Source organism: Meleagris gallopavo, chromosome 3 (assembly GCF_000146605.3).
Source record: "Meleagris gallopavo isolate NT-WF06-2002-E0010 breed Aviagen turkey brand Nicholas breeding stock chromosome 3, Turkey_5.1, whole genome shotgun sequence".
Lineage (NCBI taxonomy): Eukaryota > Metazoa > Chordata > Aves > Galliformes > Phasianidae > Meleagris > Meleagris gallopavo.
In genome coordinates this window covers 41,223,859-41,245,336 of record NC_015013.2, presented here as the reverse complement: position 1 = coordinate 41,245,336, position 21,478 = coordinate 41,223,859, and the positions used below count along the sequence as shown (strand labels likewise).

The 21,478-nt window shown below is 35.9% G+C and overlaps 1 protein-coding gene across 1 annotated transcript in view; it reads left to right on the top strand.

Moving 5' to 3' along the window:
- The window catches only part of SMCHD1 (structural maintenance of chromosomes flexible hinge domain containing 1), a 42,651-nt gene that overhangs the window by 4,718 nt on the left and 16,455 nt on the right, over positions 1–21,478 (top strand). The window contains exons 6-17 of the mRNA XM_010708723.3: positions 294–521; positions 1,125–1,273; positions 2,811–2,899; positions 4,642–4,760; positions 5,460–5,627; positions 6,733–6,858; positions 10,096–10,175; positions 12,453–12,610; positions 14,064–14,179; positions 15,183–15,244; positions 17,931–18,018; positions 18,330–18,461. Of these exons, the coding sequence (XP_010707025.1) occupies positions 294–521; positions 1,125–1,273; positions 2,811–2,899; positions 4,642–4,760; positions 5,460–5,627; positions 6,733–6,858; positions 10,096–10,175; positions 12,453–12,610; positions 14,064–14,179; positions 15,183–15,244; positions 17,931–18,018; positions 18,330–18,461 (1,515 nt within the window). The remainder of the gene's footprint in view (positions 1–293; positions 522–1,124; positions 1,274–2,810; positions 2,900–4,641; positions 4,761–5,459; positions 5,628–6,732; positions 6,859–10,095; positions 10,176–12,452; positions 12,611–14,063; positions 14,180–15,182; positions 15,245–17,930; positions 18,019–18,329; positions 18,462–21,478) is intronic.

Below are 21,478 nucleotides of genomic sequence, written 5' to 3'. Positions count from 1 at the left end.
TTTGGATTAATCTTAAATAAATATTTTGTAAATTGTTCAAAAAATACTGTAATATATATATAATATTTTCTAAGAAGCATCAGTTCCAGTTTCTGTTAAACATTTTGTAAGCATTCTGGCATATCCTTTTTATTTGCTTTTGACAAGTTAAGCTAACTTTGTATTTGGACAACTGTTCACACTTAATAATCTGGAGTAGTGCCATAGGTTTATTATGGAGCAATATTTCTTAAGTTATATATATTTGATATTTTCATAACATTTGTCTCTTTTTCCCTTCCGTCCCATTGTAGAGTTGTAAAGATGTGCCACCAGTGGAAAAGATGATTAAACTTCTTCCAAGCAGTCATGTTGCAAGACTGCAGGTCTTAAGTATGAATGGACAAAAAGCTATTCAAATTAAACATCAGGATGAAATCAACTGGATTGCTGGAGATATCATGCACAACCTTATATTTCAGATGTATGATGAGGGAGAAAGGGAGATACATATAACTTCAGCTATGGCAGAAAAAATTAAGGCAGGTTTTTTTGAAGAAACAGTATATAATGGGGGAATTATCTAGTGCTTCTCTAAAATCCATTGACATCAGAATATCATTCCAAATAATATTCCTCAAGACTGTATTATTGGGAACTTTAATATCTGCTTAACGAATTCATGAAAAAATGATTTTATTAATACTGTGTTGTTAACGAAATCAAGACATTTAATGTAGTGCAGAATAATGCTGTAGGATAGCATTGTGGAAAAAAGGTGGTTTTCAGCTCTCAGTCTAAACACAGTAATAAAATTCTAACTTTCAGATTCGAGGTTTTCCCAGCTTTAGGAATGTTGAATAGACACGTCTCTTCATGGAGATTTTGTTTGTCACTTATATGCTTCACCATATATGTGATTTTTTGGTAAGGTTTTTCTGAATCAGATCTTTCTTAACTCAGGAAGGTGCAGTGAGAGAGGTTTATATTGAGTAATTTGCATATTTGGCCAGAGAGCTCTGGCTTATCTTTTGAAAGGTATTACCTCTATTTTACTTCAGCATATTTAGAATGACATCAGTTGTAATAATTTGCTGGTTGTTAATAATTTAATTTCTGATTCATTTAAACAATTATAACTTTAGGTTAACTGGACACCCAAAATTAACAGAGAACAGTTGATGCAGGGATTGTTACCTGATGTGAAAGTACCAACATCAGTGAAAGATGTACGATACTGTCTAATAAGTTATCTTGATGACCATGTGTCTTTGGAGAGTGCGTTTACAATCAGGTTTGTATGTTAAAATGCATCTTGTGAATTATTATGTCGGGAAAGGGTTATAGATCTGTTGTATTGGATATAAAAATCTTTCTGTGGAAGCTGAAGTAATGAAATCTGATATCAGGAGGGTGTTAAAGCAAAAATGTTTACAAATGAGAACATGAACTGCATGAAAGATTCCACTGCAATCTGTTTATGCCATTTGTATTTATACTGAAGGAAAGTTTTTGAATACACCAATAATCAAGTGTTAGCTTATAGGATTTTTTCAGAGTCACATTGCTGTTAACTAAATCACTGCAGAGCGCATTGTTACCATTGCTGTTTCGTATCCAAAGATTTATCTAGCCTAACAATAGATACCTGTATCTGGTATCTTGGTCAAAAGTGACAAACTGTAAGTCAAACTTTAAAATCACCTGTTTATCACTTATTGAGTCTCAACAGCTTACCATATAAAGTTTGTTGACATGGATCTGATTTTTTTTTTTAAGAATTCAGAGCTTAAAGCTTGTAAACTGATGTCTTTGATGCTTCACTGTTAGAGGCAGATAAAGTTTCATTAAAGTTGTACTTTTTGTTTTCTTATATGAAGAACAGAAAAGCAGTCTGAATTGATACTTTTCTTGAAAGGAAGTAGAGCAGTGGATTGTTTAATTTTCTTATACGTTTTTGCTTGTTGTGGGAAAGCAGTCTCAGATTAGGGAACTCTTCTTTAGGGCTTGTTCTCTTGTAGTTGTCATACAAATTAACAGGGGGTCATTCTAGTATGATTTTTAAATGTCTCAAATTTAGTAAAAAACATTGTGTTATTGTGTTGAATAAGTTATTTCTCACATAATTTAGTTGTTGGATGACACTAGTTCTGAGGGAGCCAGCTTATAACTTATGTTAATCTTCATTAAATAAACCAACAAAAAGGCTAGGACTGTTTAAAAAGCAACCCAGAAAGTATTTTGAAGAGACTGTTTTATAATGTGCTCTGTCTTTATTTTGTTTTAAGGGAAAACTGGCTAAAAAATTTAAAACTATGTTAGTTGTAGTCAGATCCTGAAGAAATTCTGCAAGTATTTTCATAGCAAGACTTTGATACCTTTGCATGTGTATATAATGTATATGTGTATTACATGCGCATACATATACATGTATATATAATGTATATTAACATTCATATATACATATTCATATATATATGAATGTTACTATGTAGAGAATTGTATGTTACTTTGGGGATGTGCTTTACTTGTGGTAAAATCTTACTTGTGGTAAAATGCTGGTAGGCAAGTTATTACAAATAAGATGCTGTCTTTTGTTCTGTTAGGAGTCTCTTGTAACCTGCACCTGATAAACGTGAGGTAAAAGCTACTATGTAAGCTTTATGCACATCAGATATGGTGCTCTAATACATGGGAGGGTAAATTTAAGCAAAACCAAAAAAAGCCCTCCAGTCACAAGTGGATGGTTACTGCTGCGTTCTTTGTCCTGTGTGCTGGTGTGATTAGCTTGATGAAAATGATTATAAATACATTTTCTTGTGCTAACTTAGGCCACTTCCTGATGAACCCAAACACATTAAATGCAAATTAGAAGGATCAAACACAGTACAGTTGGGGGAAGATCTACAGGGTGAAATTGGTGAGTATTTACATATTCTTCATTTTACTGTAAAATACGTTTCTATTTCCTTGCGAAGTGCAAGATCCTGAACCTGAGCCGGGGCAATCCCAAGCATAAATATAGAGAAGGGCTTGAGAGCAGCCCCAAGGAAAGGATTTGGGGGTGCCAGTTGGTGAAAGACTCAACACGAGCCAGCAATGTGCACTTGCAGCCCAGGAGGCCAACCTTATTCTGGACTGCATCAAGAGAAGCATGACCGACCAGCAGGTCAAGGGAGGTGATTCTGCCCCTCTGCTTTGCTCTCGTGAGATCCCATCTGCAGTCCAGTTCTGCGGCCCCCAACACAAGAAGGACATGGAGCTGTTGATGTGGGTCCAGAGGAGGGCCATGAAGATGATCAGAGGGCTGGAACACCTTCATGGGGACGGGCTGAGAGAGCTGTGGCTATTCAGCCTGGAGGAGGAAAGGCTCTATGGGGCAGTCTTTCAGTACCTGAAGGAGGCCTACAGAAAAGCTGGGGAGGGACTTTTTATAAGGTCAAGTAGCAACAGGATGAGGAGAAATGGCTTTAAACTGAAATTGGGTATATTTGGACTAGATATTAGGATGGAATTCTTTACTGTGAGGCTAGTGATATGCTAGAACAGGTTGCCTGGAGCAGCTTGGATGCCCCCTCCCTAGAAGCATTCAAGGCTAGGCTTGATGGAGCTGTGAGCAACCTGGTCTAGAGGGAGGTGTCCCTGCCTATAGCAGGGTGGTTGGAACCAGATGATCTTAAAAGTCCCTTCCAACCCAAACCATTCTATGAGTCTAAAATCTTGAAGGCTAAAATAGCAGTCAGATTATTTCAAAGGCATGGCCTTGAAAATGAAGCATTTTAAAATTAACAGCTTAGCCTAAGAAAACTACCATGTTAAGAGATCAGTCTTATTGTTCTTTGGTTTCTGCACATGGCTGCTCCAGATTTCATGAAAATAAGAAACGTTGAGATGCTTCAGTACTGGCTTTTATTTTGTTGGTTTTTACTTTTATTTATTTTGGTGTTTGTGCTGTTGGTGAAAAATGACTCCTATCTTTTTTCTTCTTCAGGAAGTGTGCAGTGCTTTAACAATGTGTCAATTACTTCTAATAAACATAAGACATTTTAAATAACTTCTGGAGATTAAGAATTAGTATATTTTTGTAGCACATTAAAAGATTGTGTTTGAGCAACCTAGAGCAACGTAGAACAAACTATCTCAACAGGCTAAAAATTGATTTTCAATTTAAAGAATTTTTTTTACTTTATAGTGAGAAGCAATCTTGCTCAAAAAGAAAGTGGAAAGCACAAATATTTGTGCACCATGAATAGGTAGATATATTTTTTTGCGCTGAACTTTGATGTGAAGAGAGGAGACATTATCAGCATATGTATGTAAGATACTGTCAGTGTTGCCCAGTGACAGGACAAGAAGGAATGTGCACGAACTGTGCAGGTGACAGAGCACTGACACAGGCTGCCCAGAAGCTGGGGGGTCTCCACCTTGGAGATCTTCAGAAGCCACCTGGCCATGGGCACTCTGCTCTGGGTGGCTCTACTAGAGCACAGGTTGGGCCAGAGAGCCCTGCCCACCTCAGCCATTCTGTGAGTCTGTGATAGTCATGTAAGTTTTCTATGTATTATGTGTGGGTATTGTGTACATTTACATTCTGTATGTTGCATAATGTTTCATTAAAGCAGCTGCTGAAGTTGTTCTAATAAATTATGCTCTTTTTAACAGATGTAATGATCACGGATCAGTATGGAAATCAGGTTCAAACAGTGACATCTGCATGCACAGGTTACCTAGGAGTTGCAGGGCCTGGACTTGATAAATCAAATTTGCAAATAACTTGGCAGGTAAGTAAGATACTATGTAATTTATTTCTGTATGGCCTATGTGAGGTAATTTCTCTTAATTCTTTCTGTGAAATTAAATGCTAGGTGGTAAGCATTATAAAGATAATATTAAATTTTTATGATCCCATTCTAAGGAACAGAGTGGCGTGTGTTAGAAACCTCATCACTCTTGCAGCTATACAACATGATAGTCAGATCACTTAAAGCTAGAGTTAGGTTTGCTTTTGTTTTCAGTCCACTGTTTTATACCTTTTCTTCTTTGTAGTCTTTTCTTTTGTGGCTTTTTTTGTTGGTGGTTGTGTAAGTTTTGTTGTTTGGTATTTTTGTTGTTTGGTTGTTGTTTTTTTTTTTAAATGGTGGCTTAATTGATTTTGCAATCCTTTGAAGAATTAACTGTATTTTCTGCCATAGCTGAATTTAAAATGTTCTCTGTATGTTTTAAAATGCTAAATATAACTGAATTATACATAATTTTTGCATTGAAAAGCAGGCCCCTGAGAAGTGCTTGGGTTTGAAAATGATAGTTTCTTACCCAAAAAGTCCACTTGAATACAAATTTTACTCTAATTTAATTTTTAGTTAGAAACAGTAAATAGTGTCTAGTATGCATAAATATTAAAATACAATAGTAAAAGGAATGAAAAAAATATACTTCCCTTTTTCTGTTCTTGATAAAATTTTATTTTTATTTCTCAATAGGAAAGTACATTTACAATGAGAGTCAAAGGCATTCGATTTAAACCTTGTGCACTTGGAAGCAAGGAACTGTGCTTTGCTTGGCGTGAATTTTCTGATTTTCTCAGAGTAAATTTAACTGCAGGATCACCTGCTAAATTGCAAATTATGGATTGGCCAGAGTTAGAAAAGGTAAATGAAACAGTTTTTGTCTTTGCGGGGGGAGGGGTTGAAGAGGTGACTGATCAGCAAGTCTTATTTACGGATGCAAAGATGAAAACACTGACGTGTTAATGTGATACTTCTGAAAACTGTCAGAATATGACAGTTGTAGAGATACTTTTTGTATTTTGCTGAGGACTGCATAACACAAGCCAAATTAATTATTTTGCAAGCCAGTTTTATGTAAGTATGTTTCAATGGGACAGTGAATACAAAGAATTTATCATACAATAGCTAACTAAACACATTAACTTTTAAAAGTGCATTTACTTTAGGGTGAACTAACTAACATATGTGTTGATAACACTGTATTCCTTAATCATGTCTTATATTGTTTTTCCTGTCCCATTCACCTTTCTATGTAATGTAAAGTGCAGCAATTTTACTACAGACTGCATCTACTCTTTGCTAAAGATGCTGTCTTTAATAATAGAAATGGTTGACAGCTTATCTTCCTTTACTTGTTACTATTAGATGTAGGACAACAACCTAAAATTTACTTAAAATTTTTTGGTGTTTACAGTCAAGAAGTGGAGTACTGTATTTGTCAGATGGGAATTTTTTTAAACTACCCTTTATTTGTTTGCTTATTCAAGTTATAACGCTGAGTTGCAGCAGGAGGTAAAATAGGTGAGCAGCAGCAGGCACAAAGATTGAAGTGTTGGGAAAATGGAGAAGGAAATGACTGAAGAAAATGGAAAAACAGAGGGAATGCTGTAACTATTTTTACTCTCTAAAAAACTGCCACGGTCTATCAAAATACAAGAAGTTGTAGGCTATTCACTTCTTCAACAAGTAAGAAAGTGCATAAGCATCTTCAGAAGCGTGTCTTTCCTTTGAGTTGTGTCAACATGGGTGACACATTAAATTCAATCAAGACTTGCATGACAAGAACGCAAATGGGAGAATTCTAGAAACACCTTCAAGAACTTCTACAATTCTGACATGACCTTTCTGTTATAGGAGGCAAAGAGTATGGAAAAGGCACATGCTATTGTTCTAGGTGTTCTTGATATGCTGTGAATGTCTAATATATCTGAAACAGAATAGAATAATGCCTTTGTGTATCTTCCAGCCTGTTGCAGTGATTAATGGTAGAGAATTGCTGAAGCCCCTTGTTGTTCAACTGTGTGATGAGTGGGGAAATCCATCCCCTGAACCTAATGTCAAAATCAGCCTTACAAAGAGTAGCAACCTAAAGGTAAGCATAGATCTTTGTGAAATTTTGTTCATGTAACACAGATTGGTGTTTTCTATGGTTTCTTCTTCGTTGTTAAGACATTTTTGGAAAAAATAAAAATAAATAAATAAAGAATGAACATATTGTAAAGATGCAAAAGAATAATTAATCTCACGTGATAGTAATTTCAGTGGAAAATGCAAACAGCTTCCAGGACAGATTCCTCAGCTCCCTTTTATCATAACAATCACAAACATAACAAAATTGCTGTAGTCTGGTATCCAGGTGTCATTAGTGTACTTATTCTTCTGCTCAACCTGTCTGCAAATTCTGTGTGCATCCCCCACTTTATCTGAGGTGACTTACTGAATAAAAATCGTGACATTTTTCAAAGTGGCAACCAAATCATTCTTATCTGGTGATTCTTTTGATTGTGATACATGAATGTATGGCTGATGGTTCTGCATAAACTAATCAGCTGGTCTGCTTCTCACTTGATTATCCATGAGAAGAGCATTGGCAGTATAAACCAATCTAAAACAGTGAGAGTGCATTATCTAACCCAGAATGAAGCAGTTACTCTCCTTTCTGTGAGCATCAAATGGCGTGCATATTGGTCTATATCAAGAAAGGAGTTCGATAGAATTCATAATTCATGAACATTTTCCTCAGTTCAGCTATATTACTCTTGTCTTAATTGTTTTTCTTTTTTCTAATTATATTGCTTATTATTATTCAGGACACTTCTTTACATCTTGGTTTTCATTCTGTCTCTTACCCTAGAAGCTTTGCTTATAGTTTAGAATTTTTTTTAGCTTGCCCCCTGCAAGCTGTTTATGAAGGCAGCTGCAGCCCTCTGAAGCTTCTGATTGCATTGTTCTTGAGGGAACATACAAACTTGATAGTAATGCTCTGTGACTGTGGTGCCTAATCTAAGAGACTTTCTGGTGGTATGCTGGATTTTCAAACGCTATGTCCTTTTCCAAGAAAGACTGGCAACATGCCTTCAAAAGTCTGCATGCCCTTCATCCACACTCCTTGAATTCAGCAACAGTGGAATGATTTCTGAGTGATTCCGTCATACGTTAGTGGAGCAACTACCTGCTTATTTGCTAAACAAACATATTAGGTCAGTATTCATGATTAGCTCGAAGAATGTCTTTAGAGAGACAGAGAATCGCAGGTGTTGGAAGGGACCTCTGGGAATCATAAAATCCAGTTCCCCTGCTAAAGCAGATGCCCTACTGTAAGTTGCAGGAGAACTGTCTTGCCTTGGCATTTCAAATAGAGTGTATGCACAGTATCCCAAAGGTTATGAAAAGCTTCTGGGAACTTAAATTCTCAGATAAGTTGTCCTCTTACATTTCACTACTTGTCCTCTAAGTCTCCTAAACTTGGTAATATGTGGTTGCAGCATGCATTTTCTGTACTCCATTCTCTGTGCTATGGGTACAAAACTAAATGAGTGTGGCTCAGCAGTAAAATCTCCGAACTCCTATGTGAAACCCGGGAGTGGAAATGTGCAAAGCACTGGTTTCTGCAATGTACAGTAATGTCAAATATAAAATGATTTTGCTAAACTGAGTATAGTCTTCAAAAGAGTATATAAAATGACTGACAATTTTCTTAGTGTTTCTAGGAAATCAAACTATATTTACAGTGCTACCTTCCATTTGAACCATTAAGTACACATTTTTTGCCATTGCATTTCTGTGATGACATGGTAGGATAAATTCATGCTTCCATAGCTGATCCATTATCAATCAACACTCACTTTATTTTATTTTATTTTTCATTTAGTAGTTTCATTCATGTAAATTAGCGATGTGAGATTTAGGAAACAATTTTGCAAGAAGATTGCCCACTTCACCTATTCCAAATATTTTATTTTCGTGCATACAGCTAGACATTTAGTCTTCCAAAGTTTATGCTGAAATAGCAAAGGGAAGACAATTTAATGCCAAATACTGTTCAACGACAAACTTTTGCATGATTTTGTTGTGTTATGTCATCAATGTAAAAAAATTGATTTCCCTCTTTAGAGAGGAATTCATTACACAAGAGCTCAGAGTGTGTCCATGGCTTCCTATGCAGTCCTCTAAACTTTAAAGCTGCTATCTGAGGTTCTTCTGATACACTGACAAGGCATTTCTTAGGTAAGGCTAAGACAGTGTACGTGCCCATTTTCAGAAGAAATAGCTTCTCCATACTGTTAGGAATGTGTTAATATTCTCTAAAATTTACCATCTGTTTCTCTGAGAGGATAGATTTTCTGAATCTGCAATGCTGGCATCCATAGTTTCCAAATTCTTTGATTCATAGGAAAGTACAGTGATAGCTTCTCTGCTGTTTAATTTGTAAGGACAAGTGTGACTTAGTGGTACTGTCAATCATAAGATTTCACTTTGCAAGGGGAGTGAGTGTGGCAAAGACAGGGAGCATGCAGAACATGCATCTTGAAGAACACCAGTGAGTAATGGGGAGTTATTTTATAACCATGAGATTCAGCCAGAACTCCTGCAAGTCAGTGGCAGAATTTCTGTTGACTTCAAAGAAATTTGAGCCAAACCTGATTAAAGTACTAGGTAAACAGGAAATGTGTAAGGCATTCGTGGTGTTGTGCTAAAACAGTGCTGACAAAAAGTCACTTATTAGTGTTTGGTTAAATGCCATTTGTTTTGGTGTAGAGATTAGCTTTTGTTTGTCATTGAATATTGATTAGTGAGGTACCATGATTCATCACTTGTAACACTTGTAAGTTGCCTAGCAATCTTTCTTCTTTTGACAATGGGGAAAAGGGAGGAGAGCTAGAGATGCTTTTGTTGTTTTTACTGAAGTTTAATTTTTGCTACCCGGGAACCTCTGTGCAGACTGGAGAAACACTGAAAGGGAATAAACAATTCATAGAAGGTTTTAGAATCTGAAAACATACTCATATTAATCTGTATTATGGATGACATGATAGTATCAATAATAGCTGAAGAAATAACGTCTATTAAATATTTAAACCTATCAATGAATGAAAATATCCTTGTTCAGGTAAAGTGAATGTCTTCAAAAATTGACAGAGAAAATTCTGAAGCATCTTAATATCATATTCATGACAGTGTATCTTTCCCTAATTTAGAGTGCAAAAATTCAAAGCAACCTTTATTCAAATGGAAAGATAGTACGTAGGCGAATGAGATATACACTTTATTCTAAGACTTGATAGTACTTCTGTGTCACTGAAAGAATAAAAAATATTTTTCTTGACAGATTGTTCCTTCAAACCACCAACATAGAACAGATGACAATGGTAGGGCTAACCTGGGAGTTATTAGTATTCATGCACCTAGGTAAGTAGTGAAAATTATGTGAAAAAATTGAATTCTGAAATGTCGCTTGCTAGATATATTTAAGCTGCGCATTTCATAATGCACCTACCAGGAAATTGTCTAGAGATAAGGGCAGACATTTATTAGTTAGATGCTGCTGGAAAGCCACTTAGTGAGCTTTAAGAAATTAAATGCTTGACTAAGTAAAAATGAATGGCATCTTCTTTCTTCTTCTGAGAAGCTGCTGCTCCAATCTTCTGAAGTCTAGGTTTTCTCGGCATGGTAAAACACAGCTTATAATTGCCAAGCACTACCTAGTGTATGTGTAAATCATTTAAAACATTTGAAGTTTACAGCCTTTGAGTGACCAGAACTAAACATCATGCTTTTAAAATAGGAACATGTTTTAGGAGTACTGAAACTCCATTTCTAGGTGCTAACCAGTGTTTGAAAAATTAGGTAAATTGTCTAAAAGAATTATAGTGAGGAAAAACAGAAAACCAAAAATACTTTCTTATTTGCAGTAGAAATAATGAAGTCTCATTTCCTGCAGGTTTGTGTCCTGTATCTCTTGCTTCTTCGTGTCTGTCTGGATGCACTTTACACTCCCATGTCCTGTCTGACTTTTTAAATTCTTTATTCCTTTATTCTCCTCATGCTTATAGTTCTGCTACTCACCTCCTGTAAGCCTGAGGCTTGCTTGAAGACACTAGAGGTTTTTTTTCCTGCATCTTACTATTTTGTCTTGCTGCTTAAGGGTGATTCAGCACAAGCTATGGCTAGTTTGGGGTTTATATGTAGTTTTTCTTTTTATGTGGAGTGGATAGTAAACCCATGTAGTGAACAGAAATACTGTTTTTCCCATAAAGAAGAAAATGAGTAGGGGCTCTTTCTTCTAACCATTTACTATTTTCTAGAAAGCTGTAGGGAAATGATTTGTGTTCTGCATTTCCATTTCCTCAGTTGCAGTAATTCAGCTTTTTTACATAGTTCTGGCCTTTTAAGATTTCGGTCTCTCTTTTAACTTTTGAATCAACTGGCCTGTCTCAACTGGAAATATATTGAGATGGAACAGCCTAAACTTCGTTTTCTTTGGAAAATGAGTTGAAAGTTATTGTTTTGTTTGCTTGTTTCCTTTTTCTTAGTGAATGCTCAAGATCGGAAATTAGTAGGCATAGAATCATAGAATATCCCATGTTGGAAACGACCCATAAGTATCATCAAGTCCAACTCTATAGAAAGGACTACCCAAAAATCATTATATGACTGAGAGTTGTTCAGATGCTTCTTGAATTCTGGCAAACTTAGTGCCGTGACCACTTTCCTGGGGAGACGTGCTTTTATGAGACACAGATCTAAATAGTTTTGAGTAATTTTAGACAGCATTTCCATTTTAAAAATGTAAAATATCAACAATAAAAGATTGGAAGATTCTTTACGGGCTGACAGGGACCAGGAAGAAGAAGTTAATCGAGTGCCTACTGTAGAAAAGTTTTATGGGAAAGGTCTGTTGAGTGTTTTGTTACAAGTACTTAATTTCCTGAAGAGAAATACTGATTAAAACTTGGTTATGCTTAGCTCATAAGAGCTTTACTTATAAGACCAGATTGGCTTTCGGTAGCTTAGAAGCTAACACTAAGTGCTTTTTCTTCTGAAGTATTTTATGCTAATTAATATTTTTGAGTTTGTACCAACAGGAGTTAATCCGTAACAATATTACAAACTGTGTTTGTAAAGTTCAGAACTTGGTGGATGGTAAATTAGTTATCATTATATTACTGGCTGCTAGAAACCACTGTGTTCAGTTGGCAGCACCCTACCTTTTTAGCACACCCAAAAGTGGCTGGGGAATACAGCCAGCATGCAGTTATTATGTAGCAGCAAAGTCATTATGTGCTAGCAATGCTAGATGTGTGTTTAACACATTCTCTCTTTGGAAACTGTCAAAGCAGGTTGTTCCTTAGACTGCATTTTAATTAGTTTTGCTTGCTTTCTACCGTACTGTCTTTCACAACTTACAGATAGACAATGAAAGGATCAAGCTAATGAAATATTAAAAATTAAATTTAATAAGCTATCATAAGGAGTATCTTAAAACTATGATTTTACTTCATTCATATGTTTCTAATTTCATCTTAACCCTTCTATTTTTTCTCCCCTTTACTACTGATATCTTGAAATTCTCTTAAGATCTTGTTTCTTATGCTTTCATGTATGTGATTCAGATTTGAGGTATGTTGATAGTTGTCTTTTCAAAAGAGATTTTACAACCGTTTTTATGATTTCTTTATATTTCAGGGGAGAGCACACTTTACAGCTTAGAGCTTTGTACAACAAGATTGCATTAGAGTGTCCTGTTATTACATTTAATGTCCTTCCTGATCCTGACAAGCCTATCCGCTTGAATGTTAAATATGACAAAAATGCTTCTTTTCCAGCAGGAGGCACCTTTCCAGGTAAGTATAAAGATTCTATGATAGAAGCCAGTCTTCCAAGGAGATCAGGTCTCTAGCTACCAGTATTTTTCCATGTAAGCAGATACTAGTATACTAATTCTGCTCACTGTAAAGGTATTCTTATATGCAATTTTATAAATAAACCCAGTACTTCCATTCTACACAGTTAAAGGAATGGAAGACTAAGTTGGCTGCTTTCATGAGACAGCTAAAAGATGAGAAGCACGTGAATAAAAGCAACTGTCATACTTCGTGGATTCCATTGGTACAGTGGAGATGGAAGCTAACTTGAGAGAGCGTGCTTTTTCAAACATCACTGAGTTTACAGTACTTGAAGATTTAAGAATAATAGAGAAGTAACATACATAAAATATATGTTTTCAGATGTAGTATGTGTGGTTTAAGTCAACCATGTTTTGAGAGAGGAAGACGAGTAGAGGACTTCTTCAGGAGTTAAAATTGTAAATGTGATATTAAATTTTGATTATAAAAATAGATTAAATTCCTTATTAACAGTCTCATTTAATTAGCTTCCTAATTATTGAATTTACTGGTGAACTCAGGTACAGCTGTAATCATGCTTGAATTCTTCGTACACATCAAAGTACAGTCCTCCTTCAATCTGCAAAGTTTAATTCTGTTAAACAGTGCAGCTTCAATTATATGCTTGAAAGCTACCTGTAGTTCTAGTGTCAAAGTATTCAGTTAGCATTTACAACTAGAATGGTTGCTTTCTTCTGTCTTACACTGCTCTTCTTTTAGGCCATTTAACTTTCTGTGGAGTTTATAGGAAAAACTAAATTACTTTGGTTGGGATTTAAAAGGACCGATATTTTGACTGTAGTATCAGTCAGTAGCAAATGGGGGAGTTAAATATGTCTGTATATTCTACTACTAAGTGTGTCATATTAGTTGTAAGAATAACCAAACCAATTAAGGTTCTTATTCTGAGTCCTTTTTATTACAGTGTGGCTAGTAGATGGGGAAAAAATGGTAGTGGTTTGTGCCTTTTTATCCAGTAGTTCAATGTCTAAAGTACTTTTGAAAGAGGAGGGAGATATGAATTTGCAGTCATGAGGAAATAAATCAACTACTTAACCAGCTGGTGATTGTTCTCTTGTAAGAGCAAGAAGCAGCCTGACTTGCTTTTAATAAGGGTGATAGCCTGGGAAAAGCAGATTTGAATTTAGTGGGCATTTTTCAGAACTTGTTGAATAATCAGGTGCTTTGTTGTTTTTTCCCTAAGTAAGGATTATTATCTCATCTAATTGCAGGAGAAGGAGCAGACTGATTTCCACACCATTTCAATTTTTTGTTGCTTGGGTTTCAATTGAAATGTGGGTTTTGTTTGTTTTTTCCCCTAGGTAGGAATGAGATCTAGAAATTCATCAAGTTTAGTATTTTAATTTTCAATAAAAATAATCCTAAATAATTATCTTCTTTCATTCTGCAGATTTTATGGTTAGTGTTCTTTCTGAAGATGACAATATTATCAGAAATATTAGTCCAGCACGTATTTCTATGAAAATGTGGAAAGGACAGGGCAGCGGAAATAGGATACCAACTGATGTAAGTCATCAAAACATTTTCAAATTGGATATCAAAATGTTAACATAGGACAAAGATTTTTATAGTGGACATTTTTGACTTAGATCAGTATCTTGTTCTAGATTTTAAATAATAAGAATTATTTATCAGTTATAACTGTTTAACAGTCTGCTGTATTACAAGTTGTCAGACTATTCACATATCACTATAGTAATAAAGTAAGTACAGAAATGCTCCTACTCTGCAGAAGTTGAAAAATAGCAGAGAGCTTATTAAAAGTTGAGATCCTAAGTTTGCAAAAAAGAGAGTTCCAAGATTAGGAATATGAAATTAGCATCTAAATTATAGGTAGTCTCATTGAATTATTGTGTGCTATCAGTGCTATGAGGGCTGCTCCAAAAAAGTGCTTTGTATTTTACTATGGTGGCTCATGACATCAGAGGCAGATGTTGGTAGTATGGCAGTAGAGGTTGAACTTTTCCTGCCACTATTCCATTATATTTTATTGCTGTGCAACAAATGGCAGCAAAGGGGCTGACAAAAACAGCATCTGACATGGAAGTGCATGTAAAGCAAAGGAGTGTCATTGAATTCCTCCATGCAGAAAAAATTGCATCTGTTGTCATTCATCTGTGCTTGCTGAACATTTACAGAGACCAAACAAGTGAATGTGAGCACAGTGAGGTGGTGGGTGGTGCATTTCAGTAGTGGCAATAGTGACAGTGGGTTACCACCTACTGGCAGATTTTACCAGCTTAGCATGCAAGCTCATATCTGGCAAAAACATGTAGCTAATAGTGGTGACTGTTGAAAAATTGTGTTTTGTAGCTGAGAGTTTGCTGTATCAAACAGTGTTGTTGTGTTTTTTTATGTCTGTTGTAGTTTCAGTGGAAATAAATAGGAGGTATTACTTTCAGAGTGACCTACATTCAAATCATAAAGACTTGACAGCATACTACAACCAAAGTACATACCAAAGTATGCAATGTTATTTATTCATTTATTCATTTTTGCATATTTTCAGGTTACAGCATTTAGCTGTAGTAAAATAAAGGATGACAAGGAAGATGGCTTCTTTTATTTCAGGTATAGCAGCACTTAATTTGTAATTACTGATGCAGCTTATTGTGCAAAATATGTAGTTTTTGATAATAATTTTGTTAAAGATTTAGTGTGATGCAGTGCTATGAAATGTATTAGCATGTTGTGATGAGTATGAGAATTGTATTCTTCCCAAGATATGTTTGACACTTGTTTTAATGTGAGAAGAGAGAATGAAAGGGAATCTAAGGTAATATATTACATGAGAAATGCTAGCAATGCAAGTAACCTTCCTTAATTCTCTTTAGCATAATGTTCAACTGCTGTAGAATTGCAGGTAAGACAAAACAGATTGAACTCTGATCAAACGCATTCTGTAGCTGTTAGTCTTGAACCACAAGTCAGCCAGAGATAGTGTCTTAAATGACAGGCAGTAGGACCAGAGTTCATGATATGCTGTCATCTGGTTGCCACATTCCTTATAAATCTGTGTCTGGCAGGCATGCTATGGCATGGGATAAGTTGAATAGTTGTAGTCTTGGTTGCTGCTTCAAGCTATTGTATCCAGATTTTAGACTTCCCTTCTGTTTTTAGAATGTAGTCTTTAGGATCGCCTGTATGCAGCAGATACCAGTGTTTCACAGCTAAACCTTTCCATTAAAAAAAAAAAAAATTTACCACCATCTGTTATTTCCTTTGTTATATTCAGCCAATAATCTGCTGTTTGGGAAAGCGATATAACTTTCATTTATTCAGTCTTTTAGCTTCTCAGATAGTGTTCACCAATGTAATTTATTTGTATATGAAGACTTCCATGTAAAAGTTTACAACTAACACAAAAAAAACTGCAGTAGATCTCAGTAGGAGTTGTAGCTATTTAGGCATGGTATTTGGTATTATTACTAAGATCTTAGTCTTTAAGACAAAGGCATTCAAGATTTCACAACCTTTTAAATCTGTGTTTGATAGCTGTAGCAAAAGAAGACTCCAGAATAAGGGTACAGTTTTGCTTTTAAGAGAGCAGAACTTTCTCTGTGGCTAGTAGAACGTTACAAAATGAACTTCTCCAGAAAGCAAGGATCAATGCAGATTTCTATCAAGTATAAGATGCATTTCTATGACATTGCTTATTCTGAGAAACACTTGGTAATGGATGTAGCTAAAACATAAGAAACTACTAAAACATTATTAAGACACGTTGTGTAGCGTAGTTGTACCTTCAGGAAAATAAGTACATACCACGTTCACCTACATAGTGCATAGGGAAGCACGTAAGAGGTGAATGTGATAGAAATTAACTTGCACAGAATTGAATTTGGAATTAGAAAAATCTTGACATCATTCTCTGTTATTTCCTAGTAGGCTGCAAATGTAAAACTCCCTAACTTTCTGAGACATTCGAAAGAACTAACAGTTTATAGAGACTAATCATTAATCAGTACTTTTAGGAAAGTATATGTTACTCATTGCTGCTAGTGTCTGTAATGACATCACTGTTGACCACCTGGTTTCTCTCTTGTTTGTGCGTCCTTGGCATAGTCACTGATGATTATCATCTTCTTAATGCTAGATTAGTAACATTGCACCTAATGCAATCTTACAGTTTCTATAACAATATTGCAATTTCTTCTTTTTCTAAAGCTTATGTCTGGTTAGATGTTGTTCAGCCACACCAAGATCTGTAGCAGATTATTTACAACTCAATAATGCAGTTAATGCGTCCTGACAAGGCAGATGCTACTTTAAGACTTAAACCTGGATAAAACGTAGAAAAGAAAGTAGAACTGTGCTTGCTCTTTTTGATGTACAAAAAACCATGCCCTAATCTGCAGATATATTAAAACTTTGAGATTATTTATTTATTTTAGATTAACCATTTCTGGGAATCTTGAACCTTATTCTGTTTCAAAAAAAAATTCAGACAAAACAGATAAAATATATCTTGAAAGTAAGAATCCAATTCTGAGCCAATTCAAGATTGTCACAAGTCATAATCTCAGAACATTGTCTGAATCTTGTTCAGAAGCTGTTTGCATCTCGTCAAAGGTTTATAAGTATTTATAAGTCACTGCTATCCATTGTGTTCTTTGGAAGACTGCAGCAGTCATCCAGGTTACTACCTGTGGCCGTCCTTGGTGAAGTTGTGTTTCTATCCACAGAAATGCAGGCATCTGTCTTTCCTTCATATTTTGATGTTAGGGATTCTCTCTCGATATGCTCCACCTTGCCCATTGGTGATGACCCAACTTTGTATAATTTCTGTGTAGCAGAAGGAATCATCTACTCAGATATTTATAAATTCAAGCCAAATGATTGAATTTTGAAAGAACTTGTTGTGGTAGAAGATCTAAATATCTTTGCATTCCATTTCAGTGGCTTTATGAGAATTCATTGGACTCATTGTGAAAACAGAATAGACTTCTAAATAATGGGGCCATAACAAACGTCCTGTCAGTTGATTGAGGCAAACTCATGAGGGCAATTTTCCTCATCCGGTTTTCCAAAAAACTTATTCTAGAAGAATTCTAGAAGATTCTTGAGAAATTTCTGTGGCCTTCTTGTTGAAAGTTATTATGGAGGAGTATTACTTATTAACATATTACATATATAATATATATATTACATATACTAACAGAATTCTGCCCAGTTAGGAAGACTACTGCAAATTTGAATTGTTCACTTGTCACTTCAACTTTTGATTGTTTGTTTGTTTGTTTTTTTATTACTTTAGGGATAAAGTGATTCCAGAGAGAGTGGGCACTTACAGTATCCAGTTTACTTTTGCAATGGATAAGACAAACATGCTCAACAGTGACCAGGTTTGAAAGTATAATTAATTACATGTAGCCACGATCATGTAATAGAGAACCATCAAATACTGTGGTACTGTGCAAAAAAACTATATTTCTGTAACTAAGCAGAAATTTGGAAGAGTAACAGAACTTGATAATTTGTAACCTAGTACAACTGCTTTATGATCATCCTAAATATACTTCAAGACTGTCACTAAATTTCACATGTATTTGTTTCAGTGTTTTTTGAGCAACTGCTGTGTGTAGGTGAATTGCCATGAATTCTATCAGACTTCATTTTGGTTTGTTTTATTTTATTCCTCTTTCTTTTCTGATAGATTATAGTTGAAGTTGTACCTAATGACCCAGTCCGCTTGTTACCTGATTCTTTACCAGCTACTCCAGCAGTTTCCAATGTGCGAGCAATCACTAGCCGTACTCTGGTCAAGGATTTACACCTCCACATAATGGTAACTATACTTTTATACAAAATCATTAATAGGGAAATATGACCACTAAAAATGAGATGATTTTTGCTGCAAAGCATTGCTATTGTCTTGTCTTCTGTTTTAAGATATTAATAAGTATGGCTAAATCCATTAAATGTTTATTTTATTTTAAATCACAGAATCACTGGTGTTGGAAAAGATCTCTTTAGATCATCTAGTTCAACCACCAACCCATCACCACCATGCCTATTAAACCATGTCCCTAAATGCCACATCTACATGTTATAGTAATTGAAAACAAACCTAAAAAAAAGCCTTTGAAGATTTAAATTAAAGTATACTAAAAGATTCTTAAACTAATGGCAACAGACATGGAGAAAGCTTTTTTGGTTTCTTGTTTATTTGTTTTTTTGCCTCAGTCTTCACTGGCAGTCACTCTTCTCACTCCTCTCAAGTCTATTTAGTCCCTTTAACCTCAAGGCAAATTCCGCTGTGAATGAGTATTGGATTCAAGACCTTTGGATCAACGTTAAGTCTGAGGGACCCTATGAAATGCATTCCAGGATCCTGAGGGAACTGGCTAATGTAGTTGCCAAACCACTATCAATCATATTTGAAAAGCATGGTAGTCAAGTGAAGTCCCCAGTGGCTGGGAAAAAGGAAACATAGCTCCCATGTTTTAAAAGAGTAGAAAGACTCTGGAAACTAGTCAGCCTCACCTCTATGCCTGTGAAAATCTTAGAACAGATCTTCCCTGAAGCTATGTTAAGACATACAGCAGACAGGGAGATTATTTGAGACAGCTAGCATGGCTTCACAAAAAAAACAAACTGCACCTGACCAATCTGTTGGCCTTCTGTGTTGGAAGAACTACTTCAGTGGACATCAGAAAAGCAACTGATGTCATCTGCCTCGACTTCCATAGGGCTTTTGGTGTGATCCCACACATCTTTGTCTCTAAACTGGACAGAGATGGATTTTGAAGGTGGGCTATTCAGTGGATAGGAAAGTGGCTGAATAGCTGCATCCAAAGAGTTTTGGTTATAAGGCTCAGTGTTCAGGTGGAGATCAGTATGATCTGTCCCTCAGGGTCCATACTGAGACTAGTAGTATTTATTATCTTTAATAATGACAGAGGGATTGAGTGCACGCTCAGCAAGTTTGTTGATGACACCAAGCTGAGTGGTGGAATTGACATTTCAGATGGAAGGAATGTCATTCAGAGGGAACACTTCCAGCCTCTGCAATTCTATGATTCTGATTCTGTGACTTTGTGATTCTAAGAAGGGTGAAAAGAGACTTTTACAAGTGCATGTAATGATAGGACAATGGGTAATGGCTTTAAACTAGAAGAGAGGTAGTTTTAAATGAAAGGTAAAAATTATTCACTATGTGAGTTGTGAGGTACTGCAAAAGGTTGCCCAGAGAGGTTGTGGATGCTCCATCCCTGAAAGTGTTTAAGGTCAGGCTAGATAGGACTTTGGGCTATGTGATCTAGTGAAAGCTGTCCTTGACCATGGTAGGAAGGTTGGACTATGTAATCTTCAAAGGTTCCTTCCATTCCAAATCATTCTGTGCTTCTACTTCATTATTTAATGTTCTTATTAAGCATTATGTATTTGCTAAGAGACCTGCTCTGGAAAGTTACAGTTCCAGGTTAATGTGGTATGTGCATGCGAACTTAGGAATAACCTGCCTTTCACGATGACCTCTTTAATCTATAGCGACCCAAAAGAGAATTACCTGTTCTCATTTTGCAGAATATTCTCAGTTTCTCTTAGGAATAAAAACAGCCCCAGCCCATAGTTGGACCCATGGAATAAGAGGTGTGTGAGTGTATGCACACAGACAACAAAGCAGTTCTTCTTGACTTTCAGGAAACTTATCTGTCCAAGCAGATTTGAATGGAAGACTCTCAGCCAGTCAAGTATAAGCTGTGTGAATCAGATATAAAAATAAACGTACTGACTGATCAATCAAGATTTCCCCATGTGGGGCATACTTTCAGCTTATAGGGTCAAGGATGAAAGTATTATCTGATTATACATATTTCATTAAAACTTTTTATAGATTTGGTGTTAGTGGAAGTTTTTGCAGGAGAAATTTCAGTTATACTGAGCCTTCTCAATAACCTGCAAATCCTGAAATGCTGCAGAAGAGCAAGTCTCAGATTTCTCTTTTCTGTGCTCTCCTGCATGTACAGCTCAATGTCATTTCTAATGCCATCCAGTGACTGTGGTACGCAAGGCTGCGAAAATAATTTACAGTTATATTGTAGATATGTTGCTGCTCTCTGACATCGGAGTTCTCTTGGCCTTGTTACACAACTTTGCAGGTTAGCTTGACAAAAAATATGTAAATCTGTAATTTGTAGTATGTGACAGGTGCAGCTTGTTTTTCTTTACATACAGATAACCAAAACATAAACGTGCAGTCCTTGCTTTCAAATATCTCAATTAAAATCTATATCTTGTTGCTACAGGAAAACATGTTTCCAGATTTTAGTGGGAAAACACAGAGAGAAACTTCTGCTGTATATATAATTTTTGTTCCAGAAGTCAGTTTCTTATGGTATCTTCCTTAACAAAACATCAAATTTCCTGAACTTTAAACATTCACAGGGATATAGGGAAATTGCTTACCAGTTACCACCATGGGCATGGCCTGGAGAAAACTAATTTAATTTATTGTGAGTTAGAATAAATTTGGGTAGTGAGAAACAAAGGCAATATAACCCTAAAATACTCTTTGCTCAGTTTCACTCCTGCCTGTTCCATCTCCCTTCCCAGAGAAGCAGGGAGGATAAGGAATGAGGTTTACAGTCCATAACAGCTCCTCTCTGCCACTCCTTCCTCCTCACTCTGTTGCCTTTTTCCAGCATGAGTCCTCTGCATAGGCTGCAGCCCTTCAGGAAGAATCTGTTCCCTTGTAGGCTCTCCACAGGCCATGATTCTTTTAGGGCCTAGATGTCTGCTCTTTCTTAGGGTCCTAGCATGTCAGCAGTGTGGATGCCTGCATCACCATGATCGTCTCCACAG